The sequence below is a fragment of the Phaseolus vulgaris genome, chromosome 8 (assembly GCF_000499845.2).
Source record: "Phaseolus vulgaris cultivar G19833 chromosome 8, P. vulgaris v2.0, whole genome shotgun sequence".
In the NCBI taxonomy this organism is placed as follows: Eukaryota; Viridiplantae; Streptophyta; class Magnoliopsida; order Fabales; family Fabaceae; genus Phaseolus; species Phaseolus vulgaris.
In genome coordinates, this window is record NC_023752.2 from 16269024 (window position 1) to 16285831 (window position 16808).

Consider the following 16808-nt stretch of genomic DNA (forward strand, 5'->3'; position numbering starts at 1 on the left):
TCGATACAGTGGATGAGGCACTGGTAGACTCCCTCAAGGCTTTAACGAATCAATCTTCTGGGACGAGGGGGCTCCTCCTGCGATTAAACTTGAACGCTCAAGTCACTAAGAACACAAAATATTATGTATATAGTGAACATATTGGAAATATGCAAGTTCAAAATAATTTTGTAATTTAATGATAATTAAAATACATTATCTGTACCGCTAAGGGCCGAAAACGATTATAGGACACACCAGTATCCGATACCAATTGACGTATTAAAATAAAGGTATATTAACATAGGTTAAATCGTATGGAAAATTAGGTAATAGAAATGTTAATCACGGTGTATCTTAATATCAACCTAACAGTAAAAGAGTCAAACAAAACCCTATAAATAAGCACAATAATCAAGACAAATATACATCATTATTACAACATTTATTACATTTGCATACAAACATTTACTTGAGCACCGAATAATCATTTGTAGGTGCACTCTCGATCAAAAACAAAAAAACAAAGCACGAAAAATGGAAGTAAGGATCATCACAATAGAATGGAACTAATAATTCAATATATATATGAACTCCTTGTACAGAAACAATATCTAAAAAAAAAATGAAACTATTTTATCTAAATAAATTATTTGAAAAATAATATGAATTAAAGGCAATTCAAACTGCAATACATCTTAATTTCAATTTACTCTATCACTATTTTTCTAAACTTGAGTTATTACCTTAGAACTTGCATGTCTTCTTGGTGGTTATTATGATTGCACATGCTGTCACTCATTCTTTTGTCAAAGGTGAGTTCAATACAACAACGACTTCACCGAAGGACTTCACCGCACAACTTGAAGATGCAGCCATGGATCTTTGTCATTTATGAAACACTAGAGAACTCTCATATAGATCTCTAACAAGATTCAATTATAAACTACACAAATATTTTTCTCATGTTCACATATTCACAAATTGATAGCAATAATTTCCATTTCAACCTATGGAGTATATATCCAGTTCATTCCTCTTTTGCATAGTCATATACTCTTAATTTTCCTTTTATTCTTCTTCTACATGTTTTTTTTTTATTTCCTTTAAGATTCTTTCACATTACAAACAGTAAAAAACATTCAACTAACAATTCTTTAAAATAATATAATAATATAATAATATTTTAAATTAAAATAATTAAAAAATTAATTTATTGATTTGTGAAGCATATGTTTTCACTGTAGACTGTGACTATCAGCACCCTTTCTATAATTTACATTGTTACTCGCTAGATCATATATAAATGTGCATATATTTTCTTCAATTATACTCAATCAATGTTTCATAATTGTGAAGCCTCTCTCTGAAGTAGTGAACTATATCACATTATTTATCTATCACCTACTCATATACTATTTCCCAACGTTTCTTAGTTATGTTGCCACGATTTGGTGATAATACTTCTATTAACATTGTTACTTTTTAGTTTTAAAACCAATTTTAAAAAAATGTTGCAAGAAAATAAGATTTTTTATGTTCATTATTCCCTATTTAAAAATAATTATTATTTAGAACGATTCTCATGTCACTAGTTGTAAAATACTCTATTTAAGTTAATATTCCTTTTTAAGGTATTACGATTTTTTTTCTTCTATTTTTTAAGTGTAAACATTATGTGCATATAATATATCTTAGGTATTCTCTTTCATTTCCAGTTCAGCTCTTCATCTGCTACATCCAAATGTTCGCGCGAGGAATGGAAGAAGCAAATGGATATTGCACCCAAAAAATATCTTAATTCAATTGCAACTGATTAAATTTAATTTATTTAAGAGTTTATTTCCTTTTACTTTTTATCTGAAAACCTGTCTAAACCCTTCTTATCATAAAAATGAAAACATCATGTTAAAAATGTTACAAAATCCAGTCACAAAACATTCCACGGTAACAGTTTTTTTTTTTTTCATTTTAAGGTAGTAGTTTTCATATACTACACAAGTTCAGTCTTAATTCAACTGCTACAAAACCTTTTGGAGTGGAAACTACTTACAAACTCTGTACTCTGATATAAGGAAATAATCGAACATTATAAATTTAAAAATTAAAAGCTCCATATTCAAGAAAACTTAGGGAAAAAAAAATAGAAATCAGACAATATTAGACTCATCACGCTCACCGTGAGTTTCGTGCAAATCACCGTTGGGTTTGGTGGCGGCGACGACGGCTATGGTGGCGCGACAAATGGGACAACTGGAGTGGTTGCTGAGCCACAAGTCAATGCAAGAGGCATGAAACGAGTGTTTGCACGCGCTCAGCTGCCGGATTTCTTCGCCCTCGGCGAACACCGACAGGCATACCGTACACTCGCCGTTGATCTCCTTCGCGTGCGCGTCTTTCCGGTACTTGACGCCTGCGTCGACGGTGGGGAGTTCGATCTCACGGTGGGATGCCTCCGACGAGACGGAGGGCTCGCTGGCGGAGGGATCCCGCCGGCTGCGATGCGAGGGGCAACCGAAGGCGAAGATGAATGTGTAGATTAGCGCCGGGATGGTCACGACGGCGAGGAGCGCGAGGAGGAACTCGAGCGGGGAGAGATCGACGGAGCTGGGAGGGTCGGCGAAGGGCGGCGGCGGGGGAAAGGGGAGGACGGTGATCTGGAAGATGGAGCTGGGGGCGCCGTCGAACGGAAGCGGCGGCGGGTAGGGGATGACAGTGATTTGGCCGGCGGGACGTGGCGGCGGAGCTGCGACGACCGTGGGTGAGTTTTGCATTGTGACAGAGGAAGAGAGAGGATGGATTATAATTATTATTATTATTATTTATTATTATTATTATTAAGTGTGTGTGTGGTTTTATTTGGGAACTTTTTGTGTTTTTGACATTTTTTTTTCTCTGGGTGAGTTTGTTTGGTCGGTTTTATATTATTTATTTATGGTAGAAAAGGTGATTGAAAATGGTTGTTCGCAATGAAAGGGATTGAAGTTGGATAAATTCTTTGAAGCAATAATTGGTTTAGGTGGGTGAGTGAATAAAATGGATTTTTTCTCTCTGATGATATGTGGACAAAGAAGTCATAGCTGGACCCTTTTGTGTGACTCTTTAGCTTGTTTCTGTCTCATTTTCTCTTCTATATTCACATAGGTTTTTTTAATAAAAAAGTTTCTTAATTTTATAATTTTATAGTATTAAGGGTATGTTTCACAAATTAACCGAAAAATTAACTAGTTAGTTTATCACTTACCAAGTAATTTTGTTGTTAATATGTTACCTTCTACCTTATAAATTACTTGGTAAATGATAAACTTCCAATTTATAATTTTCGAGGTGATAAGCTAATTTGATGTTTCTTTTGATCCTCACATATCGCTTATGTGTCTTCGCTTTTCATCTTCAACGTATATATATATATATATATATATATATATATATATATATATATATATATATATATATATATATATATATATATATATATTTAGGTCTATATATATAGTTTTTAGAAATGTGATAGTTGAAGTTTCATATAATGTTCAGCTTGATTCTTCTGTGTCTTAAATGTGATACAATTTTAATTCTTTCCTTTTATTCCTTAAATATGTACATTGAAGTATTAAGTCCTCTTGACTTAAATATCTATGAAAATCTACAATGTTGATCTTCCATCCTGCAATAGATGCTTTAAAAGGAAATTTTTGCTTTAATATAATCTTCGTGTCTTATTCGTGTGAAATAATTCAAATTATTTTTTTATATTTTTTAAATGTGAACATTATAGCTTTAATTTTTCTAACTTGATCAATTGTCTCACGTTCACTTCTTCAATGTTATATATGCTCGATATGAAAACATTTGTTTTGATGTAATTTTTGTGTCTTTAAACATATATTTGACCTTTCAAATAGTTTCTTTATCTACATAAATTTGAACGTTGAGGCTTTGACAGTTGTACACTTGAATCTTTATCTTTTCACTACTGCTCATCATCTTCTTCATAATAGACGCTCAAATAGAAAAGTTCATAGACGAGACTTTAATGTATCATATCACTTGTTTGCACCTTAAAACACTTTTCTCTTTGCAAATCTACGTTCTCAGTGTCTTGAAATGACTAAAATCTTCACCAACGCAAATTTCACTTTTTAAAACTTCATCTTTTTCTCATTAGACACTTAATAAGGACACTTCATACAGTGTCTACAAATTTTGGAAACATTATAAGTATTAGTGAAAATAACAATTATCATAATAAAGCATGGGTATCACTAAAATAATATCTTTTATTATTTTTGAATTATCCAGACCTTCTATTCTAGGATTTTAACAGTAAATGCATTTTCAAACAGTTTCCCAAGTTAATAGATGATTTAAACGTTGAAGCATAATCAGATTTTAATTTGGACATATTTTCACAAAATATATTTCAAAAAACATTTTAATATAGGAAATGCGAATGCTCTATTTTTCGAAAACTTTATAGTTAAAACATGATTTATTCGAAAACTTTATAATAAAATCCTAAACTTAATCATTAAGGCATAATTGTATTCAAAATAGTTTGTAATCAATAAGGAAAGTACATCTCATTTACACAAAAATGAAAGCACATAAGATTTCTTAATTTCAGTGTGCTCTGTTTTACGTTTTGTATTTTATATGAATTATTATAAGCAAATAAGATTAAAAAACAATAACGCATTGTCATAAAATAATCTAAGAATGTAAAAGTTAAGTATAGACACTCCTGATCTAATAGATCGTCTAACAAGTAGAAGACGAATTTATCGTCTGTCACGTGCTAGTTTCAGTGGTTGTCTAATGTGTCCATGAGCATTTTGTTGTTAATATTTTCTTGTGCCTTGGAAGCGTTAGCCTTAATTTGGTTTTCGAGACTGTTTGACGAGATGATCTAACACGCTCTAGTATTGTGAGATCGTTTGGTGCGTTTCTTCATAGTTGGACTATCTATTTGATAAAGTTTTCCACTTTGATTGTTCTCTTTATAACATATAAGCACTAAAAAATTGTCTTATTAAGGCGAAGGCTAGGTTGTACGTTGTGACTTTACTGAATTGTCTAATGTATCTTTTCACTGTGAGATCGCCTAGCGAGTCTTGTTCATCTTTCTTATTGATATTGTCTAGATTGTACATAATGTGAGTTGATTTTAGGATTGCACATTTTTTGGGTTGCACTTTGTTTATGGTTTTGGATTTTAAGAAAAAATATGGTGAAAAACCCAAAGAAGATTCCTACTAGACACGAACTTAACCAAGTAGTTAAGTAAGTTTGAAGGTTCACTTCTAGAGGGCAAAAGAGAAAACACGATTATATGGTGTTGATGACGAATAAGTGCGGAATTAAAGAGCATATAAAGGAAAGAAATAAGATGGAAACCGAATAGAAAAAGATGAAAACAAGAACATAAAGGAATGAAAAAATAAAAAAGATAAAAGGAAAAAGAAGCTTAGGATAATGAAGGTGTGGTCACGCCACTTGGAGGGGGAAGAGGCTCCAAGATGAGTGGTAAAGAGCTACAACTTGAAGTGTAGAACACTCAAGATAAGACCCAAATTCTAGGAGACTCAACTCACTAAACACTTTAACAAACTTTCTTTTCTATTTCAAAATTCAATTGTCCAAATACATGAGGCAACACACCCTTTATATTGGAGAGAGTGACTTGGGGAGCAAGGGTGAAAGAGGTAAGGGCATCATTTGTGAGAAACCTTCTAGAAGGTAGGTCAAAAAAATCCTAAACCTAGGTGCACATGTCATGAAAGGTGGGCTTGAAACAAACACAAATTACTAAGCACACCCTACTCAAATTACTAAGCAAACCTTACTCTAGCTTATTCTTCTATTTGGACCCCCAAAGTGAGCTCAATCTATTTCCATAAACTTGTCTTTTTTAAAAGATCAGAAAAAAGAACATCTGATGCTCTAGCCTATGTCCAATTCTTCTTCTGTTGAGGTCCTTCTAAAGTTTGGTGGGGCCTTGTCTTAGATGCTGAGATGACTGACTTAATTGTGAAGTGTTTGTTGTGTCCTTAGTCAACTGTTTGTCGAGATGGTTTGTATCAATAAGTGAGTTCCGTTAGAAGTTATAACACACCTTATAATATTTGTTATCATAAAAACATATAAACTCTCGTGTCACAAAACTGTCTAATGGACGATAAACTATCTAACATGTTAAAAGGTGGGGTTGGACTTTACACACACATAGATATTGGTTTTCTAATATTATAAAATAATCAATTAATCCTTTCATTAACAAATTTAGGTTCTTGCATTAAAAATAGGAACAACATGTGGTCAAAGATAATGGATGATTTGGCTTAATTTAGAAAAAGATAGTATTTTTCAATATTAATCCGTTTCCAAGATCATCAACATAGATTCTTCTTACTTATCATTTCTCTAATAAGGATGATCTTCTTTATTTTATTAAAAATGATGGTAGTCCTTTGGTTAAATTGATTAAGCTTGCTGTGATAACTTTTTCTATTTGGATGATATGGCGAATGAGGAATTATGCTAGATTTCAGGATAAGATTGAGGTTTCTAGGGCTATTTCGATAATTAAAGATTTAAGTTGTCTAGTGGGAAATTCGTCAAAAGATTCAATGAAGAATGATATGTTGGATTTCAATGTGATTATTTTTTTTGGTATTAATACTCGTAGTGGTAAAATTCTTTGTCCTCTTTCGATTAGATGGGAATTTCCTTCACCAGGCTGGGTTAAAATTAATACTGATGGGGTCGCTAGGGGGTATCCTGGTCTTGCTACATGTGGAGGTATTTTCTGTGGGAGTATGGGGGATTTATTGGTGCTTTCTTTGCGTTTCTTGAACTTTAGTCTGCTATGATTGTTGAGTTCTATGGAGTTATACATGATATGGATGAAGCTCAAAAGATGGGGCTTACTATTGTCTGGCTTGAATGTGATTTTTTCTTGGTTTGTGTTGCGTTTACTGTTAGGACTAATGTCTTGTGGATGCTACGTAATCGATGGAATACTTGTCTTAATTACTGTGGGAAAATCAGGTTTAGGGTTACTCATATTTTTCGTGAAGGAAATGCATGTCCTAATAAGTTAACTAATTTAGGATTTATTCATAGAGAATAATTTCATTGGTATAATAGGCTTCCATCTAGTGTGTTCTTAGAATTCTTTAGGAATAGGTATAGTCTACCCATGCATTGTTTTTGTTAACATATGGGTTTTGGTCTAGTCCCCCTATATTTTTGTATTTTCTTTCTTTTTGTTTTTTTTAATAATACTTTTTTCATGTCATGGCAGATGATTGTTGTTACTTGAGGTGTCAGCCTAGCTGAGATGTCAAGTTGCATAGTGATGTCTAACATGAAAGTTTTTATAAAAAAAGAGATTATAAACATGTAATTTAGACATTTATAAGTTATATATATATATATATATATATATATATATATATATATATATATGAATAAGTCATTTTATTTAAATTAATTAATTTGGTGAATATAGATCAAATTAATTTTTATTTATTTTTCAAAAAACATTTTTTATTTATTAATTTAAATTACAATTATATTGAATTTCTTTTTTATAATTTTTATTGTGTATAATTTTTACATAACATTAATGAAACATTCGTTACTTTAATTTGTAATAATCAATTATGTCTATAAAATTAAAATAGGTAATAATAGATAAATAAAACAAAATAAAGTAAAATGTATTAAAATATAAAAGATAAAAATATAAAAAAATTCAATAAACCCTAAGCAAACTCCTTACTTTCTTCCTCTCAATTTGCCTCTCGGTCTCCACAAAGTCCAAACTCTGACGGTACTTGCAAAAGACACTCCGACGCTCAAGTTAAAATTGAGTATTCGGCACTCAGTCCTCTGAGCACTGTATAATGACGTACTTGGTTCTTGGATTTTGGGCCTATTTATATGGTTATTATGGGTCTTTTTTTATTGGGCCAAATTATGGAGCTGAGTCATGTTTAGAACTGTATTACCTAACTCTTGATTGATAATTAGCCTCACTGATCTTGTTTAAGCGTAATAGTCTTTGTGGTGTCGGTTAGCGTGATGACCGGGTTCCGAGACATGGTCTCAGTCGTGCGAACCCTACCAGTACACTTACCCCCAGGCTCGAAGATGATTAATCTAAAGAGTCTTTGTTTGAGACCGTTATGAAGGTTGGGTTTCCCGAGGTTTGACGTGACTTTGACGACGCCGAATGTGTGACGTGACGTACATTAATGAGGGGGTTTTTGGTGCCATTTGATCGAGGAAAATCTAATGGTTGAGATGAAAGTGACGCTTTGTCTCCCGAGTCTCTCAAAGGCTATAAATAGTGGCCCCCTACAGTTTCGAGTTACTGCTCTTTCTTGCTTCGACATCCAAAACCCTCATTCGTCCTGGCGCGCTGCTTACTCTACACTCCGCGATCACAAACCTTGCGCGGAGGTAGTGATGACGGATAGTGAAGGGCGCGAGAGTGAGCATTAGGAAGGCGATAGTGAGTGAAGGGAAGAGTGAGTGTTTCATGAAGGTCAAAGGAGGGTTTCATGAAGGTCAGAGCATGGTTTCGTAAAGGTCGTGTTAGGGTTTCGTGTGGAGGCAACGCTGAATTTTTAGTTTCGTTAGCAGAGAAAGGGGGAAGAGAGGGAAGAGTCACGTTTAGAAAAGACAGAGAGGGAAGACAAGTTTTGGTTTCCAAAGAGTGAATTTGGTTTCCAAGAGTGAATTTGGTTTCAAAGTGAAAGCAAGTTTAAAAAAAAAATTAGTTTCCAAGTGAAAGCAAGTTTTTTTAAAAAAAATCAGTTTATAAGTGAAAACAAGTTTTAAAAAAAAAATGGGAATAATGAGGAATGGTGTGGAGAGGGAAAGAAAACACGGGATTTTTATTCTGAAGGATAGTTGTGACAGTTTAAAATGACACATTCTAAAGGATAATTGTGGTGGCTACTAAAATGTCGTATTATACAGAAACTGGTGGCGGTTATTAATAACCGCCATATTAAAACCGCCACTTTATACATGATTTTTTGTAGTGTATTCTTCTTCATCTTCGTCTTCCTCTTCCTCTTCTCCCTGTTCCTCCACAACCAAACTCTTGCGGTCGGGGCAATTCAGATATTGCTCCCTTTGGAGAATGTCGTCAGCGGGGAAGATCCGAAAGGTGCTGCCGACAGGTCGGATCCCCCTAAACAGTCATCCCCCCTCTTGGGGCTTGATTTGGTAGACCCTAAGATGACTGGGTTTACTTCTACCTTTTTGGACGGGGCTTCCATTTCTTCTTTCTTGAGGAAGTACCCGATTTTGACGTCGGATGCCATCGATGGTATTCTGGTCATTGATCACTACCGATCGACCGATACCATATGTATGGTCGGTCTCCTTTAGAGGGTCCCTTCTTCTTTTTATACCCTTGTCTTTTTTCTGATTTTCACATCACCCTTTCTTTTCATGATTTCACGATGGGCGTCCTTTAGAAACTCAACGTGGCCCTCTCTTAGCTCTACCGTAATACCTGGGCTTCCCTCCAAACTTTTCATCTCATATGCGACGCGTTTCATCTGTCTCCAACCCCCTCTACTTTTCTAAGTTACTATACCTCTCACTTGGCTGAACTTGTTAGTTAGCATTCGCTCATCTGTTGGTCGGGTAATATTCTTTTTAACCCTTTCACCACCTCTTACAAAAATTTCAAGGGTAAATTCTTCAAGATTCTTATTGAGCCCAAGGGTACGAGGTTCTTTTTTGACGAAACTGGTCGATCTAGGTTTCCTATGTATTGGACTAGGAATCCTACTCGATTTAAGGAATGGAACCATACAGCTCCGAGTGCTGAGGAGCAAGAGATTTATTCTTTTTTTGATAAGCTCCCCCGAAGGCTCCCTACACGGAAGTTGTTAGCCATGTACAAGTCGTCTCATCTGTGGGCGGCCTTCCAGGGTATGCTTGTGTTGTCTTGTGTCTTGGTCAGTGATATAATCCAAGAAGACAAACAGATGACCAAGGACTCAAGAGACAATTCACACGGTAAGCAGTCATCTCAGCAATCAAGTCAAGGCCCCACAAAAGATCCGATAGACCTTACCTGAAGAAGAATGGGGCATACACCAGAACATCAACTAATCTTTCTTCTGGTCATCTTAAAAATAAAAACATTGTAAATAATTTGGGCTGACTTTGGGGGTCCAAATAGTAGAATAGGCTAGAGTAGGTTCATTTAGCATAATAGGGGGTTATTTATCATTTTAACTTGTGGCTATTACATTAGGGTTAGAATGTAACCCTAGCTTCTAGAAGTTATGCCTAAGGGATAGTTTTAACCATGGTCAACACCCTAGACAACCCCTCTCCCCTTCCTTTTCTACCCCTCTCTCATCTTACCCTCCAAGTCACTCCTTCCTATATAAAAGGTGTCTTCCTCCATGTATTTACACATTGAAATTTTAAGTAAAGAAACTCTGCTTGAGAGAATTGAGAGTCTTGTTAGAATATATGGCTTTAAACTAGAAGGGGGGGGGGATGAATTGTTTAAAGAGAGTTTTCGTATACTTTTCAGCCTCGAATGAAATTACTTCAAGAAAACCTTGATTAAGAAATCAGTTTTTCAAAACATAAAGCAAAAGGCACAACACTAGTAAAAACAATCGGTTGTTTTACCGAAACAATTTGTTGTTTATACCAGTTAACAAATATCAAAACTGAATTTAAAGAGTTAGGGATAGAGAGAATGCACACAGATGTTTATAATGGTTCACTCCAAATCCAGAGCTACATTCAGTCTTCTCAGAAACCCTCTGAGGAAATCCACTAAGCAATCACAACTTGATCACTTACACCACAACCAAGAAAGTGACCTTGAACACCTCAAGACACACACACTCTTCTTGGCCAACACACCAACACTAAGATTGTTGATCTTGATCCCCTCAAGAACACACAGCCAATCTCAGCAAACACAGAGACGAAACTTGTTTCACAGAGTACAAGGATTACACTTGTTACAGAAGATAATATGAAATCAATACAAGCAGAATCTTATTCCACACACTTTGATCAATCACAAACTCTAAGCAATCTCAGCTCTCTGAAAAACTCAAAAACTCTTTTCAAAATCTTGTAAAAGATTGTTACTCAAATCTGTTATTCTGAATTTATTCAAAGATGTTGTTTGTTACCAAATCTTAACAAACTCTTAAATTGCATTAAAAGATTGGTCAAAGCATTTAATGACTGGAGCGTAAGCAGTTAAATCATTTAAAACTCAGTCAAAGATAAAACAGTTTTTCTGTTATGGTCCCAAAACAAACAATCGGTTGTTTCCTCGAATTAATCGGTTGTTTTGGTTTTAACAGCTCAACCATTTGAAAAACAGTTTTCAATCTTTTCTCAAAACATCTAAGTATAAACAATCGGTTGTTTCGGCAAAACAATCGGTTGTTTTAACTTAGTTTGAAAAACATTTTACTTTCACAAAGATTGAGAATGCCTATGCTTTAGATTCGATCAAGGGGTGGATTACAACACTCAAACTACCCCAGAACTAAACTAAACCAGCACAGCAACAGCAAGCACAGCCAAGGCTTCAACATCCTTCAAAGGGTTTGGATTCTTCAAAGCTTGAACACCACTTGGTTCAACAAGTCTGAGTACTCCTTTTTATCTAGGTCTTATCTTAGGTGGTTAGTATCCTAAGTGGCGACTCTGGGTCTTATCTTGAGTGAGTGAAATCTCAAGTGGTAGCTCTTGTATCACTCATCTTGGAGTCCCTTTGGTCCAAGTGGTGAGAATTCCCTTTCTAATCTATAAGTTATTTTCATCCCTTCATCTTTTTCCTTCTTTATTTGTGCCATTATCCATTTCCATTTCATGTTCTTTAATGTTCCTTCAATTCGGTCATTCTTTATCATTTGATTCTTGTTTCGTTTCCTCTTTTAAGTTCTCTTCAATTATGCACCTTTGCATCATTGTCACTATATTATTGTGTTTTTCTCTTTGCCCTTGTGAAGTGAACCTTCACACTTACTTAACCACTTGGTTAAGTTCATGTTCAGTGGGGATCTTCTTAGGGTTCTCACCTTTAAATTGCTAAAATCCAAAATCTAAACAAAAGTGAAACCTTTAAAATGTGTAATCTAAAATCAACTCACATCAGTCGGTCTTCTTGTCTTTGACTTATGTGTTTTCTTTTTTCTTGATGCAGAAACGATGAGGAAAGAAGTCCCCCAATCTGACGACCTCGCAGCAGCCTTCCATGCGAGGGCTCTCGAGAGGGACTAAGGCAGGGGCAACATTGATACGGTTTCGGCTGGCAACCCCTCGACCTCTAGTGTTGATCCCTCGACCGCTGCTACCAGGACCAAGAAGAGGGGGAGGGATGCAAGTAATAAAGCAACTACCATCCGATCTTCGGGCGGCATCCCGACCCCTCCACGAAGTCCTTCTCTAATCAACATGGAGTCTCCTCCATTGACTAACGACACTATTTCTATGGTACCGACACCTACGAGTAGGATCGACATTATCAGGGCTTGCAACCTTCCTTGGTGGTGGAATCAACTCGGAGTTTAAAGCTTCCTCTAGGATTCTTCCCCTATCGGCACTCAAGGGGGTATATTTTGTGAATTGGCCAATCCGATTGTCTCTGCGCCTATCCCCTCGACCAACAACTAATCGGTACTACCGCTCCTTCTCTTTATCTCCATTGCCTTCCGCTCGGGTGTGATTTCTAAGCTCTCTCAGCTCCTCCAGTTGCATGAAATTAGTGACCCTTCACCTAAGCTCGTCTAAGTTTGCAGCTGGCTAGATGCACAAACTGTCGGCAAACGACCCCGATTGTAAGGCCGTGATCATATGGTGCATGGACATATCCGGGCTCAGATTCTGAATGCTCATGGCCACCTTCCCGAACCTATCAATGGACTTCCTCAAGGACTCCTCTTCTCCTAGCGAATGTTGACCCGAGTGATGGAGGTTAGGTGATGCGGTCGGCTGGTGGCGAACTGTGTATCAAACTTGGACACCAGTGTCTTAAAGGTGTTGACAAATTAGGAGGGAGCTTCGTAAACTAGCTCAAAGCTCATCTTTTCAGTGATGTAAGGAACATTCGACACAGAACTACGTCGTCCGGGGTGTACAAACTCATGTGTGTGATGTACACGTCCATGTGCTCGTCGGGGTCGGTCATGTCGTCATAACGATTCTTGTTAAAGCCTTTCTACTTATCCGGTAGTGGAACCCCGATTATGTTATCGGTGAAGGGGTGTTGGTGAGACAAGTCCAAAGTACCGGTCGTGGGGACCGACTTCGTCGGATAGAGCGCGCCGTGAACCTCCTGGGTGTGGATCTTCTCCTTCGACTCCTCAACAGTCTTGGGGTCGGTGGGGGTAGTGAAAGACCTCCCAACGAGATTAGTCGGTCTAGCGGGCGATCCCCTCTCCACGAACTTTTTTTCCATCTCTTCATTCTCCTTTCGGAGAGCCAATATCTCATCCTCATACCTTCGAGTGATCTCTGATAAGTGCCTAATTTCAGTAATATTTCATATTAAAATATAGGCACTTATGAGGATTTATTGCTAATTTACATATAAAATAATCCCTAATTTATGAATTTATACCTTTTTACATTTTTATGAGCTTTATTTGAATAAAAGCATTTTATTCCCAAATTTTGTGTTAATTGCAGATTTTTATGGAAGATTGAAGATTTGGAATAAAGGAGAATAATTTGAGCTAAAAAGATAAAGCCGGAAGGTCCCAGAATGAAAAAAGATGCAAAGAAAGATTGGACATTTTTTTTATGTTTTATCATTTAGCGCGACACAGGAAGCAACCTAACCCTAGTAAACTAGGATAAATAGAGGGCTAGAGGCTCAACCCTAGTGTGTCAGATTGAGAGGAAAACACCATAGAGTGATATGTAACCCAATTGGGAGAATGGAAGGTACTAGATGTATGCGTGGCTAATTCTATCCTTTGGAATTGGGAGTAATCTGCTCAAACTCTTATGTATTGAGGTGATATCTTATATATTAATATTCAGTTCTTGATTGATTATTGGTATTGTTGTTTTACTTTTAATTTTCCGTGACAAATTTTACTTTTAATTTTCCGTGACAAATTAAATTTGTCACGGAAAATTAAAAGTAAAACAACAATACCAATAATCAATCAAGAACTGAATATTAATATATAAGATATCACCTCAATACATAAGAGTTTGAGCAGATTACTCCCAATTCCAAAGGGTAGAATTAGCCACGCATACTTCTAGTACCTTCTATTCTCCCAATTGGGTTACAATTCACTCTATGGTGTTTTTCTCTCAATCTGGCACACTAGGGTTGAGCCTCTAGCCCTGTATTTATCCTAGTTTTCTAGGGTTAGGTTGCTTCATGTGTCGCGCTAATGGGCTAAATGATAAAACATAAAAAAGGCCCAATCTTTCTTTGCATCTTTTTCCATTTTGGGACCTTCCGACTTTATCTTTTTAGCTCAAATTATTCTTCTTTATTCCAAATCTTTAATCTTCCATAAAAATATGCAATTAACATCAAATTTGGGAATAAAATGCTTTTATTCAAATAAAGCTCGTAAAAATGTAAAAAAGGTATAAATTCATAAATTAGGGATTATTTTATATGTAAATTAGCAATAAATCCTCATAAGTGCCTATATTTTAATATGAAATATTACTGAAATTAGGCACTTATCACTCTCCCCAACTTAGAATCTTGCTTGTCCTCAAGCAAAGTAAATGAATATATTTGAATTTAAATATCAAACAGCTTAATTCACTAAACAACAGATCAAATTAGAAACTTATAATGCTTCCAAATTCAAATATAGAAAAATATAGATACAATCAACTTCCAGGATCAAATCAAAATAAACAATAGACAATTCATCCAGGAATATCTTCTCATATGCTCACAGGTAAGTGTTTCTCTTTATTTTCACTGAATCATAACAAATCACAGTTGCTTTTCATTTCATCTTCAAATCACAACCATATTAGAAACATGAATCTTGAGGTCTTTTCCAGGGTTGTAATGAGGCTGGGCTTCCAAAAAATATTGGTTTTTCTTAGATAACAAAATGCACATCTTAAAGAAGAAGAACATACCTACAATTCAATTATAGAGAACATATGTGTTATCTAATTACCACTTTCTTTCGATGTCAGCTTTTTCCTCATTTTCTTTCTGTCTTTTCATGATTTTTTTTTCTTTTCTATTTATTTTTCTTCTTTTGTTTCTCTTTCTTTCTTTTTTTTCTTCTTTTTTTTCAATAATAGGAAAAAATTCTTCCTATTTACAACTTTTTGAACTTTCACAATAAGAACCAACCATTCCCTTTTCTATATGTATTGCATCTATGTTCTCCTTCCTTGGACATGCTAAAGGGTAGGAAATTATATCAATAAAGGTTAAGGTGCAATATTAACAAAAAAATTATTGGCCCAAAGGGGATATATATAAAAAAATGGAATTCTAACAATATACAAGTTGGTTATTTGGCCCTAGGCTCCTAATTAACACAACAAATGCCTCAATCATCTTCATGCTCTTTTATGATGTAACAAAAATAAAAATTAAGCAACCACAATTGTCAATTCATCAGTAAAACTCTCAAAACTGTTTAAGGTTCACACACTCACTTGGTTTAAATGGTCATTCCTTTTTGTCTTGTCATTATCTGTCCTAATCAATCATCCTGTTAAATTTTCATGTATCATAATTTTAACTACATTTGAATAGGGATTCAATCATATTTTCTTTTCTAACCTGTGTCTAATTCATTTCACTATTTAATATTTAAACACAAATTCTTTTTTCCACAATTCAAAATTAATATTCTAGTTCCTTTTTATTTGAAAGAATAAACTAGAAAACAAACAAATTAAAACGGAAATTTATTCAAGAAATAAAACTAACAAAACAGGAAATTTATTCAAAATAAGCAATAAAAACAAACTAAACAAATAAACATAAAACAAAATAACTGAAAAATAAAATAAATAAAATAAGACAAAATTCAAATGACTGAAAAGAAAAGAGAATTAGAAAGATAAAACCATATTTTTGCTCAATCCTCTCTTCTTAAGAAGTCATCCAACTTTTTGTTAAAATCTTTATCTACTTCTTCATTTGCTGGATTTGCCCCCCCCTAAATAATAGAACCTTGAAATTCTCCATAGGTTGGGTTTCCCTTGAAATTCTCCATGGTTTACCAGCTGGGCTTATTTGATAGGAGTGATTGGCTAGTCAAAATTTCCTAGCCACTTCATTATTAAAACCATATGTTCTCTCTCAACTGGTGATAGGTACAGTCATCATCATCTCTCAGTCTTTTCTAACTTCTCCTTGCTTCTCTTTTCTTTATTTTTAACTTTTATTTTTCCAGGTTGTCTTCTCAATTGCTCAATCTATAAAAACTTGTTTTCTTAATATCATAAGACAACTCAAGCAAAGATTAGTATAACAAGCAAATAGTTTTTTTTTTTTAAATGAAATAAAGAAAAACAGAAAATTTAAAATAACAAAAGAAAGAGAAATAAATAGTAAATGAAAAACAGAAAAAAAAATAAAATAAAAGAAACAAAAACTTACTTAAATAAAAACTAAAAACTAAATAAAATAATAAAACTATAATTTTTAACAAAGAGAAAAATAAAATAAATAAAAACAAGAATAATATATAAAAACTAAAAATATACAAAATAAAAAAAAAATAACTAACTAACTAAGAAAACTAAAACAAAATATATAGATAGAAAAAAAACTTGCGTAAAATAAAAACTAAGAATGA

General features: G+C 34.6%; 1 protein-coding gene across 1 annotated transcript; it reads right to left on the reverse strand.

Moving 5' to 3' along the window:
* Nucleotides 1-1919: 1919 nt before the first annotated feature.
* LOC137826381 (RING-H2 finger protein ATL33-like) lies at nt 1920-3049 on the reverse strand. Its single transcript, XM_068632328.1, has one exon. The coding sequence runs from the start codon at nt 2751-2753 to the stop codon at nt 2130-2132; it is 624 nt and encodes a 207-aa protein (XP_068488429.1). The 5' UTR covers nt 2754-3049; the 3' UTR covers nt 1920-2129.
* Nucleotides 3050-16808: the final 13759 nt, after the last annotated feature.

Excerpts from the sequence above, each read along its gene's own strand:
- LOC137826381 (XM_068632328.1), bottom strand. The coding sequence starts at position 2,753 with ATGCAAAACTCACCCACGGTCGTCGCAGCTCCGCCGCCACGTCCCGCC.